This window comes from Pseudorasbora parva, chromosome 12 (genome assembly GCF_024679245.1).
Source record: "Pseudorasbora parva isolate DD20220531a chromosome 12, ASM2467924v1, whole genome shotgun sequence".
NCBI lineage: Eukaryota > Metazoa > Chordata > Actinopteri > Cypriniformes > Gobionidae > Pseudorasbora > Pseudorasbora parva.
This window is the reverse complement of record NC_090183.1, coordinates 1,375,081-1,387,500: the sequence shown is the minus strand read 5'-3', so window position 1 is coordinate 1,387,500 and position 12,420 is coordinate 1,375,081. Positions and strand designations below refer to the sequence as shown.

Here is a 12,420-nt window from a genome sequence, read left to right as displayed (position 1 = left end):
ATCCATCTGTCCATTCATCCATCCATCAATCTATCCATCTGTCTATCCATCCATTCTTCCATTCATCCATTCATCCATCCATCCATCATCCATCTGTCTATCCATCTATCTATCTATCCATCCATCCATCATCCATCCATCCATCCATCCATCCATCCGTCCATCCATCCATCCATCCATCTCTATCTAATGATTAAAATGCATACACTTCACACAATGTTGAACAGTGACGTAACTTCATAACTCAGTATAAAGTTCATATTTGAACACTGATTCTGATGACTGAACACTGGTGATGGATGACGGGTGAAAGTTCAGTCAGTCATGAAGCACGTGTTTGAAGTGTATTTCATAGGTGTGTGTGTGTGTGTGTGTGTGTGTGTGTGTGTGTGTGTGTGTGTGTGTGTGTGTGTCTGTCTGTCTAGTCTCCTCTTGAGTGACGTCTCTCCATCAGCCCATTCTGTCCATCACTGTCTCTATCAGTCAGGCCGTGGCTGCTGTCCTTTACTCACCATCATGAGCTATATTAGCCAGATAATATTAGTTCATGTGTAGGTTATATTAGTTATTAGTTCATGTGTAGGTTATATCAGTTATTAGTTCATGTGTAGGTTATATCAGTTATTAGTTCATGTGTAGGTTATATCAGTTATTAGTTCATGTGTAGGTTATATCAGTTATTAGTTCATGTGTAGGTTATATCAGTTATTAGTTCATGTGTAGGTTATATCAGTTATTAGTTCATGTGTAGGTTATATTAGTTATTAGTTCATGTGTAGGTTATATCAGTTATTAGTTCATGTGTAGGTTATATCAGTTATTAGTTCATGTGTAGGTTATATCAGTTATTAGTTCATGTGTAGGTTATATTAGTTATTAGTTCATGTGTAGGTTATATCAGTTATTAGTTCATGTGTAGGTTATATCAGTTATTAGTTCATGTGTAGGTTATATCAGTTATTAGTTCATGTGTAGGTTATATCAGTTATTAGTTCATGTGTAGGTTATATCAGTTATTAGTTCATGTGTAGGTTATATTAGTTATTAGTTCATGTGTAGGTTATATCAGTTATTAGTTCATGTGTAGGTTATATCAGTTATTAGTTCATGTGTAGGTTATATCAGTTATTAGTTCATGTGTAGGTTATATTAGTTATTAGTTCATGTGTAGGTTATATCAGTTATTAGTTCATGTGTAGGTTATATCAGTTATTAGTTCATGTGTAGGTTATATCAGTTATTAGTTCATGTGTAGGTTATATCAGTTATTAGTTCATGTGTAGGTTATATCAGTTATTAGTTCATGTGTAGGTTATATCAGTTATTAGTTCATGTGTAGGTTATATCAGTTATTAGTTCATGTGTAGGTTATATCAGTTATTAGTTCATGTGTAGGTTATATTAGTTATTAGTTCATGTGTAGGTTATATCAGTTATTAGTTCATGTGTAGGTTATATCAGTTATTAGTTCATGTGTAGGTTATATCAGTTATTAGTTCATGTGTAGGGAATCGTCCTCAGCACATTGTATTGTGAGGGTTTTGATGAGCTAGTATTTGCCATGCGCTGTCCACAGATAACAGCGTGTGACCTCTGTGGCTTTTGTTTGGATTTGTGTAATTCCTTGAAAATGTCTTTTTTTAGTAAATGTGTCTCTGGTCGATCTGTGCGGTGTGAGGCCATTGGCTGGCTGTGTTTGCATCAGGCTTTAATGTGAGTGCGGCTCGTTCTCCGGCACTGGGCTTCAGGCCGCTGTCCTGTGCTGGATAACCTGCGGTGAAGATGCTCCTCTCGATTCCTCCTGTGCTGCTTTTAGAAGAGTTCATGATAGATGGATAGTTAGTTAAACGAGTGCAGGATTACAGTGCATTCATAGGAGGGACAACATCGACATCCATCCATCCATCCATCCATCCATCCATCCATCCATCCATCCATCCATCCATCCATTCATCCATTCATCCATCCCTCCAATCCACATGTCTATCCATCCATCCATCCATCCATCCACATGTATACCTTCATTGCGATGTTTGTCGCTTTGGATAAAAATGTCCGCCAAATGCATACATTTAAATATATTATGCACATCTTAACCAGTGGAATTTAAATGAAATGATGAACTCCTGACACTGATATAGTGTTTGTTGTTTTAAAGGAAAGCTCAGTCTGATGAATCTGATTATAATTGACGACTTTCACTGGAAGACATTTTTAGATATGTAGATGTGTGACGAGCGCTGTTGTTATCTGAATGCCGGTCGGTCACTGTCACCCGAGAGGTTGCCGGAGCTCATGCTCTGAGTGTGATGTAAGTGAGCGGATATTTCAGGTAATGGGGTCTACAGTAATAGGATCAGCTCCTGGGTTTAAGTTATTCGGAGTGGCTGATGCACTGCATTGTGGGAATGCACGCATGCACATAAACAGTTTGCATGTGACCTCTTGATGTTTTGTACAATGATCCCTGAAGAGTGTTTCATGAAGTCACTGTCCTAATGTAGGAACGATTCTGTCTACTAATGTCGCCTTTCTTCATCGTGTCTGACTCAGCTTGTGGTTTGGTGATGTTTAGTGGATTAATGAAGTCAGTTCTGACTGAAAAAGATATGATATAAAGGACATTTATAAGTGTGACTGAAGTCTCCAAATAATTCCCCCAGTTTTTATTCTGGGGCACAAGTTCATTTCTTTCTGTGTTTTCTGACTCTTATTGTCATCTTGGCTCTGTGTGTTCGGTTTATTGATCATATAAAGGCATTGCAGGCTCAGATGTGCTAAATTAAAGTTCTCCTGATGACGGATCTGATCCTTTAATGTTTAGGTGAAGACGACGTCACGTAACCTGGTTCCGGATGTCCCGTAAGAGTCTCTGAGCGGGTCATGATGACATTTACGAGGACACGTCTTACACATCACACTGTGTGCAGATTATCAGTGTGTAGGGTGTGTGTGTGTGTGTGTGTGTGTGTTTATGCGCACAGGATTAGTGTAATTCAGTGGGTCTGTGGGTTAGTATGTCAGTGTATCAGTAAGTCAGCAGGTTTGACCGGAACTTAAACGTCTTTCAATTAAATGCACAAAGAAGCTGCTTCCTGTGATCATGATTGTGTGGCATACACACACACACACACACACACACACACACACACACACACACACACACACACACACACACACACACACACACACACATACACACACTTTCACTCTCACACACACACTCACTCTTACACACACTTTCACTCTCACACACACTCACTCACACTCACACACACACACAAACTCAGACACTCATAAACTTACACACACTCGCACACACTCGTGCGCACACACACACACACACACACACGCACGCACGCACATGTCGTGTTTCCGTGTTTTATGGGGACTTTCCATAGGCGTAATGGATTTCATACTGTACAAACTGGACATCCTATCCCCTTACACTGCCCCTGCCCCTAAACCTACCCATCACACACACACACACACACACACACACATGTTGGTCTATGTGGTTTACAGGGACTCTCCATAGTCGTAATGGTTTTTATACTGTACAAACCGTATTTTCTATCCCCTTACACTGCCCCTAAACCTACCCATCACACACACACACACACACACACACACACACACACACACACACACACACACACACACACACACACACACACACACACACACACACACATACACACACACACACACTGCCCCTAACCCTACCCATCACACACACAAACACACACACACACACACTGCCCCTAACCCTATCCATCACAGGAAACATTCTGCATTTTTACTTTCTCAAAAAAACATAATTTAGTATGTTTTTAAGGCCATTTTAATTATGAGGACATTTGATATGTCCTCATAAACCACATTTATAGTGTAATACCAGTGTAATACCCATGTAGTTATACAAATTTGTGTCCTCATAAACCACATAAACAGGCTCACACACACACACACACACACACACACACACACACACACACACACACACACACACACACACACACACACACAACCCTTTCATGCCATCTTTAACATTAACAGAACAGGCATTGTTGATTTATTGTAAAAGCAACATACATTACGTGTTTACGTGTTAAGTTGATTCATGAGCAAATATGAATAGTAAATAAATAATAATTTAGTGATATTACAGCGTCGCCCTGCTCTCAGATCTACTGCAGCCCCGCAGTATTTCTCGCTTGACTCGTTTGACCTGCTGAAATCAGTACAAACATGCAATCCGAGTCACGGTTGCATATATCGGCTCACGCATGCAGTCAGTCAGGGACAAAATACAGCTCTTCTGTACACAAGCTGACGAGAACTGCCAAAGGGTTTATCGTTCTCTTTAACCGGTGCCATCAAGTTATGTCTCACGTACAGTGAGGTCCAAAAGTCTGCGTTCGGATGTCATGCACCTTTTGCACAGGAGAGAAGTTTAATTTAACAATGAGCTCAACATGAGGAAGTCTCCGGATTTAATGCACGCTTTAATAAAACATGCATGATTTGAGCTTCACTGGAAGACGGCCATCTTTGATGTGATGTTGTTTATTTCCAGCTCGCTCTCACACCCTTGTCCAATACCTCGACTGTCAACAGCAATAGTTGTGTTCGATGCGTTTATGTTTATATTTGATGTCATTAATTTGTTTTATGATGAACAACTGTCTCTGTGCCTTTCTGTGGCAGCTTGAAATCATGCCAGAAAATATCACTGTTGTTTACTCGTCAAATATAGGCATCTATAAAAACCACTTCATTTATTTGCCCGAGCAAACACGCTCTTTGCCTTTTAGACATTATTGATTGACTTCATAGAAATACTGCTTTTTCCATGGGATGATCAATTATTTGACAAGCGATTAGAGACTGTATGACATACAGAGACGGTGAAATATTGTAATGCATGTCAAATATCAGAGTTTGTTTAGTCTAATGATGATTAAACCAGGCACAGTAGGTAAAATATTCATTTATTTAAATCACACATTCAGCATAATTACAACATTCAGATTTCCAAGCTCTCCCACTTATAAGAAAATATTCCTTTATTACAAAAATGGTAGAAATTAATCTCAGTGCTCCTTCACAGAGCGTTCCCGAATAGCTTTAATATCGTGCCACAGGTTACAGTATTATTTTTGTCGAAGCACAAATAAACAAAAAGCACATTTGCTCGATTCGTACGATGCAAAATATGGCATAAAGTGCAGTTGCAGAAACCCAGATTTCACACACATCCCTAAAAAGTGCTTCAAACCAAACAAGAAAGACACGAGACGACACACACACCAAAACATGACACCTGTAACATGTACAATGTAGATTATTGTACTGCTCATAGATCATCGCACATTCATTGTACGGCTTTTGCAAAGGCGCTTTATAAATAAAATGTATTATTATTATTATTATTATTATTAATGTTACAAATAAAAGTAAGTGTATCTGTTTGACACGAAAGCCTACACGTGTTTAGGTGCATTTGCTAGTACTCGGCGTAAACTAAGTAATTGCATCGCATGCAAGAAAAACAAGTTCTTCCTCAGTGTTTTTATCTTGTTTTCCATTACAAAGACTTCATTCAGGATTCATTTACTGACCACTGATTTATAAATGTAGTGCTTAGAACCTTTCTGACCCCGTTGGCAGATTTTTTTCCTTGTTGAGTCACTAAAACAAGGCGAAGATACAAAGCGAGAATCTTGTTTTTTTTGTGTGCCACAGTCGGACCTTTGCTGGGACGTGTGGCAATATCTAAATGTTTACCAGTCATGTTGGGTAACCGTGCCGAGTCAGGCCAGTGTGCTTTGATTTCCCTGAGTATCTGAACATCTATAAAAACCAGCCTGGCCTCAATGGAAAAGTGGACCTGTGGCAACGTTTCTGCAAACCACGAAATACGTACTAATAGGATCATATCATGACAGTTTCAAAGTGAGAAAAGATAAAAGCTTATTTTTCTCCCGGAACAGATGTGTGTGAATCTGGCATGTTTTGTCACGTTGGTTTTTTAATGTACACACACACTAAACATTAAACCGACCCGATTGTGTTAACTAAAGCATGTGACAAAAATAAAATTCTACACTCTAAAAAATGCTGGGATGTTTTAACCCAATGTTGGGTCAAATATGGACTAACCCAGCAACTGGGTTGATTTAACCCAGCGGTTGGGCTTAATATTTGCTTAAGACAACCCAATTGCTGGGTTAGTCCCTATTTGACCCAACATTGGGTTGTTTTGTACCCAGATTTTTTTAGAGTATATCCGTGTCATTTTAGCTTGTGTTTTGAAAAGCTTTTTTATCATGACTCGTTTTCCACGGGATTCGTTCCCGAGCTTTCAGCATCGGAAGTACAAATCTGTATCAGCTGAGCTATCGAGCAACTTAATATGAAAAGCTGAACATGCACTCTAAAAAATTCTGGGTAAAAAACAACCCAATGTCTTTCCTTAAGACAACCCAATCGCTGGGTTAGTCCATATATGACCCAACATTGGGTTAAAACAACCCAGTATTTTTTGTGTATGGAGCTGGTTGAGCGACGCAAACTCCAAAATGTGTTTGTTTACAAATCATGGACTACGGTAAAAAAAAAAAAAAACATAAATCATTTTTTTTGCTGTTTTACTGCCTTTAGTGGTCATTTCTGTTGGACACTGCAGTGATATCGACCTATTGGTGCGTATTTTGTGGTTTGCAATAACGTCGCCACAAGTACGTTTTGCCAAATAAAAACCCATAATGCACCGACACTGACAGATAGCCTTGATTAGAACACTCTAAAAAGTGCCGGGTTAAAAACAGCCCAAATTGGGTTGAAAATGGACAAACCCAGAAATTGGGTTGTTTGAATAGGTCCATTCACTGGGTTCAAACAACCCAATTTATGGGTTTGTCCATTTTTTAACCCAACCTGGGTTGTTTTTAACCCAGCATATTTTAGAGTGAAGGTGTCTGAGCTCTCGTGATAAAGCAGCGTGCTCTGAAAATGCACGTAAAGTTTTCTTTTTCCCGCATTGTGATTGTTCTTTATGTTCACCCGCAGGACTCAGCGATCATATCCAGGACACCAAACCCTAAACCGACCCGATAGTGTTAACAACAGCAAATGTGACACAAATAAGATCGTATCCGTGTCATTTTATCTTCTGTTTTCAACTCGTCTTTTATCACGACTCGTTCTTCATGAGATTCGTTCCTGAGCTTTCAGCATCTCAAGTACAAATCTGCCCCAGCTGAGCTATGGAGATTAATGTGGCAGACAAGCCGAATATATGGAGCTGGTTAAGTGATGCAAACTCCAAAATGTATTCATTTACAAATCATGGACTATGGTAATAAAAAAAAAACGATAAAAATACTGCTGTTTTACTGCCTCTAGTGGTCATTTCTGAACGGAGCCCCGCACATGACATGCAGTAAAAAACTAGTAGGCCAAATCCTGCGCACAACTTACTATTTCATTCCCTTGATTTGCTAAATCGTGCACACGTTTAACTCATTCGTTCCCTCGATGTATAAATTGAAGGAATGAAGTAGTAAAATGTGCGCACGATTTAGCAAATCAAGGGAATGAAATAGTAAATCGTGCGCACTATTTACCTTTTTTTCCGCATATCATGTTTGGGTCTCCTGTTGAAACAGTGATATCTACATATTGATGCGTATTTTGTGGTTTGCCAAAACGTTGCCACAGGTACGTTTTGCCCCATAAAAACCCATAATGCACCGACACTGACGGATAGCCTTGATTAGAAGGTGTTTGAGCTCTCGTGATAAAGCAGCGTGCTCTGCAAATGCACGGAAAGTTTTCTTTGTTGTGATTTGTCTTTATGTGCACCCGCAGGACTCGACGATCATGTCCGGGACGTCGGTCTTCACGATGGTGTGCTGAGAGTTGAAGTAGACCATGGAGAGCGGGCGTCTCTGGATGGGCACGCAGCAGGACGACACGGCCGTGTGGATGCCGTTAGCCTTCAGCTGGCTGAAGACGGTGGCGTGAAATGAGGACGCGATGCCGGGAGAACCGGAGAGATGCTGCGGGCACTGCCCCATGCAGTAGTTCATATGGTAGCCTTCGGGCGCTATGATCCAATCTTGCCATTGTATATCGCGGAATTTAATATACAAGTCTTTTTTGCAGCAGACGCTGATGTCGTCGCCGCACCGGAGCGAGCGTTTGCTCAGGGCGTGGGCCGCGGCGTCCTCGCGTAAGCGCACCTGCGCGACCAGAAACGGCTGATTGTCCCCGGACGCGTCGCGGCTGCATAAATTTAGTCCGCCATTTTGGCATTGCACCTCGAGGCGGAGACGCCGCTGACCCCCGTCTAGGAACGCCTGAAGCGCGGCGGTTACGGGGAAAGTGTGCCAGCCGCCCCGCGACACCTCCACGCTCCTCTGGAGTAGAAGTGTGCGATTTGACGCGCCCGATTGGTAGATCTCAGCGCTGACACGCCCGCCTGGTTGAGGGGCGTCGGCCGGCCGTACGTACAGCCACAGCGACGACTGCAGCACCTGCACGCTCTGACCTTTCTCCTGCAGGAACTGGAACGACAATCTGGTGTCCATCTCGGCGGAATCTGGAGAGAAAGCAGACCGGAGTGATTGAGATGTGGGACTTAATTAGACAACGCAGGTAAAGTGCACTGCAAAAAAGTTCTCACTTAGTCATGTTTCTACTAGTCTAAATATCAAACACATCTTAAAGCGGTGGTTCCGTGTTTTTTTCTAGGCTTGGTTGTGTTTATGGGCCGCAGTATAACATGTCTTAATACTTAATACTTAATAAAAAAAACACCATATTTTTCTTCTATCCTCCCTTTATTCCACACCGCTGTCTGTGCTTTGAACGGCTCGTTTGCGTCCTGCTTCTATGAAGCCCCTCCCTCTGAAAAACGCAATGGTCTTAGATTGGTCAGATGGCCAAATGTAGTTTCCTGTTTTTTTTTTATTGGCTGAAGCACAGGTTAAGGCCACGCCCCTTCCCCTTACGGGCAGAAGTCACATCTGCGGAGACTAGCGAGGGTTTATGATGTCACCAACCCAGGAAGAAGCTCGTTGTAGTCCAAACCGGCCGTTTGCATTGAACTTTCAGCGCTGTAACTTTGCAGATACTGTTTATGCTCAAGCAGTGACATTACACACATAACTAAAGTTAAAAAAGTCAAATCGCATGACACCAGCCCTTTAAAACAAGATGCATTTAGTATATAATGACGCAGTGACATATGATGACATAATGACATAGAGAGAGTGATTAGAAGATGTGTGACTTCATTAGACTACAAAGGTAAAGTGGCGTACACTCTAAAAAAATGCTGGGTTAAAAACAACCCAAGTTGGGTTGAAAATGGACTAACCCAGCAATTGGGTTGTCTTAAGCAACATTTAACCCAACCGCTGGGCAGAAATAGGGTTGTAGGGTTGCAGAAATAGGCTTGTTTGAGCCCAGTAAATGGACCCATTTAAAACATCCTAATTTCTGGGTTTCTCCATTCTCCCCGCATCTTTTATCATTTTGATTTATTGTTATAATCATAACCCCACTCTCTGAAAAATGCTGGGTTAAATACAACCCAAGTTGGACTGATTACATCTAAATTTTTCAGTTGGCCGAATTGAATTTCTGTGAATTAAATTACATCAATTCATAGAATTTCAGTTCCGCCAACTAAAATATTTAGATGTGATCGGCAATTGGAGACATTTTATTTATTAATTTTTTTATAGTGCAGAAATCGGGTTGTTTGAACCCAGTGAATGGACCCATTTAAAACAACCCAATTTCTGTTTGTCCATTTTCAACCCAACCTTGGGTTGTTTTTAACCCAGCATTTTTTAGAGTGTGTTATTATATAATTTTGATTTATTATCATAATCATAACCCCACTGTTCTGCAGCTTTACACTCTATAAAATGCTGGGTTAAAAACAACCCAAGTTGGGTTGAAAATGGACTAACCCCACAATTGGGTTGTTTTAACCCAGCGCTTGGGTAAAATGTTGCTTAAGATACCCCAATCGCTGGGTTAAAACAAACTCAACCGTCCATTTTCAACCACACTTGGGTTGTTTTTAACCCAACATTTTTTAGAGTGTAAAGCTGCAGAACAGTGGGGTTATGATTATGATAATAAATCTAAATGATCTGCCAATGGGGTGGGAAAAAAAATTTAAATGGTTTTTGATTGAAATCTTGTTTCCTACCCAAACAGAAATATTATTATTTTTCTCACCCCATTGGCAGATCATTTTGCCTGTTTTAAGTAAATTGTTTTAGAGTTTTTTCCCCAGAAAGCAAGAAAAAAACATCTTATGTCATTTTACTGATCTAGTAAATGCATCTGGATTTCAGAATTTTTAGATATTTGGATATTTTAGAAAAATGCATTTTTTGCAGTGTGCCGTGAAGCTGCAGAACTGTGGGGTTATTATGATGATGATAATAAATCAAAATGATATGATAACAAATATCTGCAGCATACAGCAACAGATTTTGTGCAGCTAAAATAACCGGAAGCGAATGACATCGGAAGTTACATTTAAAGTTTAAGTCATTTTATATCGTTTTAGTTAAAGCTTTAGTAAAGAACATTCTGTGAAAGGAAAGGTTCCTCACGGAAACTATTCTTAAGAGTGCATGGGCACTGATGAGTGATGATGGGATGCTGTGACTGCTCTCTTCTATTTTTGTTGTTTTCTTATTGCTTTTTTAATATATATGTTTTATTATATTTTATTTCAGCTTTAGTAGTACATGAAGTTAAAATAAATGAAAATGAGAAATGCTGCCTTGGCCTTTTTTTCATATATATTATTTAATGGTTTGAGTTACCTATAATATCCCTGTACGGAGCAACATTCACTCTAAAAATGCTGGGTTAAGTTGGGTTGGAAACGGACAAACCCAGCGAATGGGTTGTTTAAAGCAAACATTTGACCCAAATGCTGGGTTTGTCCATTTTCAACCCAACTTGGGTTGTTTTTAACCCAGCATTTTTTAGAGTGCATTGGTTGCTGATGCAGTAATCATTAATAAATGGGTTAGTTCACCATAAATAATACATTAACTCATGATTATTAGTTAAGCATGAATTAATGCACCCTTATTGGAAAGTGTTACCGAAATTTTCGTTAATCCACTAATGCACACTCTAAAAATTGCTGGGTTAAAAACAACCCAAGTTGGGTTGAAAATGGACAAACCCAGAAATTGGGTTGTTTGAACCCAGTGAATGGACCCATTCAAACAACCCAATTTCTGGGTTTGTCCATTTCCACCCCAGCTTGGGTTGTTTTTAAACCAGCATTTTTTTAGAGTGAATGTGTAATTCAAACTATAGTTTCTGTCAGGTACTTACCGACATCAGCGAAGCTCACGATCTCGTACGCCTGGTTACTCGCGCGGGAGTTGGGCAGGTTATTGTCCAGCTCCAGCGTTCCGTCCTGTCTGACGCGGCCCGCGTGCAGCTTCCTCAGCGCGGTCATGAGCGCGGCGCGCGGCACGGTCTGCGTGATGTTCGGCCGCTCCCGCAGGTGAAGCTTGTCTAGAATTTGCTGCTTCGCGATCTCGAGCAGGTAGCGTTCCTCAGCGCCCTTCTCCATCGCCGGCATACCGCAGGTGGGGCAGCCGGTGGTGGCCGCGCGCGTTCCCTTCAGCACCACGAGCGCGGACAGCAGCGCGCACAGGTGCATCCCCAAAATCGCTTCCGAGCGCATTCTGACTTCGCTTTGGTTTGGAGAAACTCGCGCTAGTGTCGTGAGTGCACGGAGAGAAGTGAGCTCTCAGAAGTGGGGTAATCCATCAAAAGTTGTGACTCGTTAAAGCGACGCACCAATGACCGCGTAAAGCCACACGTGTGCACGCGCTCGAGGGGAGGGAGACACACTCACATGCACACACTCCTCCCTGAGGCATATATAGCCCCGCTGGAGTTAATCATTAGCGCGAACAAATAAACACACGACACTTACAGTGCCACGTCGAGCCGAGGCTTTCCAAGCGAAGTCCAAAGCCTCACCTCTGTCCCAGTGACCCCAGCGCTGGAACCCTGACGCGGGATTGCGTCATTTCCCGATCGGGAAATGACACAATCCCGCCGGATCCATGAGGAGGCCAGTCACAGCATCCCATCATCACTCATCTTTGGCCATGCACTCTTAAAAATAACGCGTAATGTTCTTTTAAGAACTGATCACTGAAAGGTTCTTAATGGAATCTATGACATCACTGTTCCTTCTTCTGACATCACTGTTCCTTCTTCTGACATCACTGTTCCTTCTTCTGACATCACTGTTCCTTCTTCTGACATCACTGTTCCTTCTTCTGACATCACTGTTCCTTCTTCTGACATCACTGTTCCTTCTTCTTCTGACATCACTGTTCCTTCTTC

General features: G+C 41.3%; 1 protein-coding gene across 1 annotated transcript; it reads right to left on the bottom strand.

Moving 5' to 3' along the window:
* Positions 1–6,652: 6,652 nt before the first annotated feature.
* LOC137093403 (inhibin beta B chain) lies at positions 6,653–11,904 on the bottom strand. Its single transcript, XM_067458214.1, has 2 exons — positions 11,389–11,904; positions 6,653–8,608 (listed from the first exon to the last, which is right to left on the bottom strand). Exons 1-2 carry the CDS (start codon positions 11,744–11,746, stop codon positions 7,860–7,862), a joined length of 1,107 nt encoding a protein of 368 aa, XP_067314315.1. The 5' UTR covers positions 11,747–11,904; the 3' UTR covers positions 6,653–7,859.
* Between the last annotated feature and the right edge of the window lie 516 nt (positions 11,905–12,420).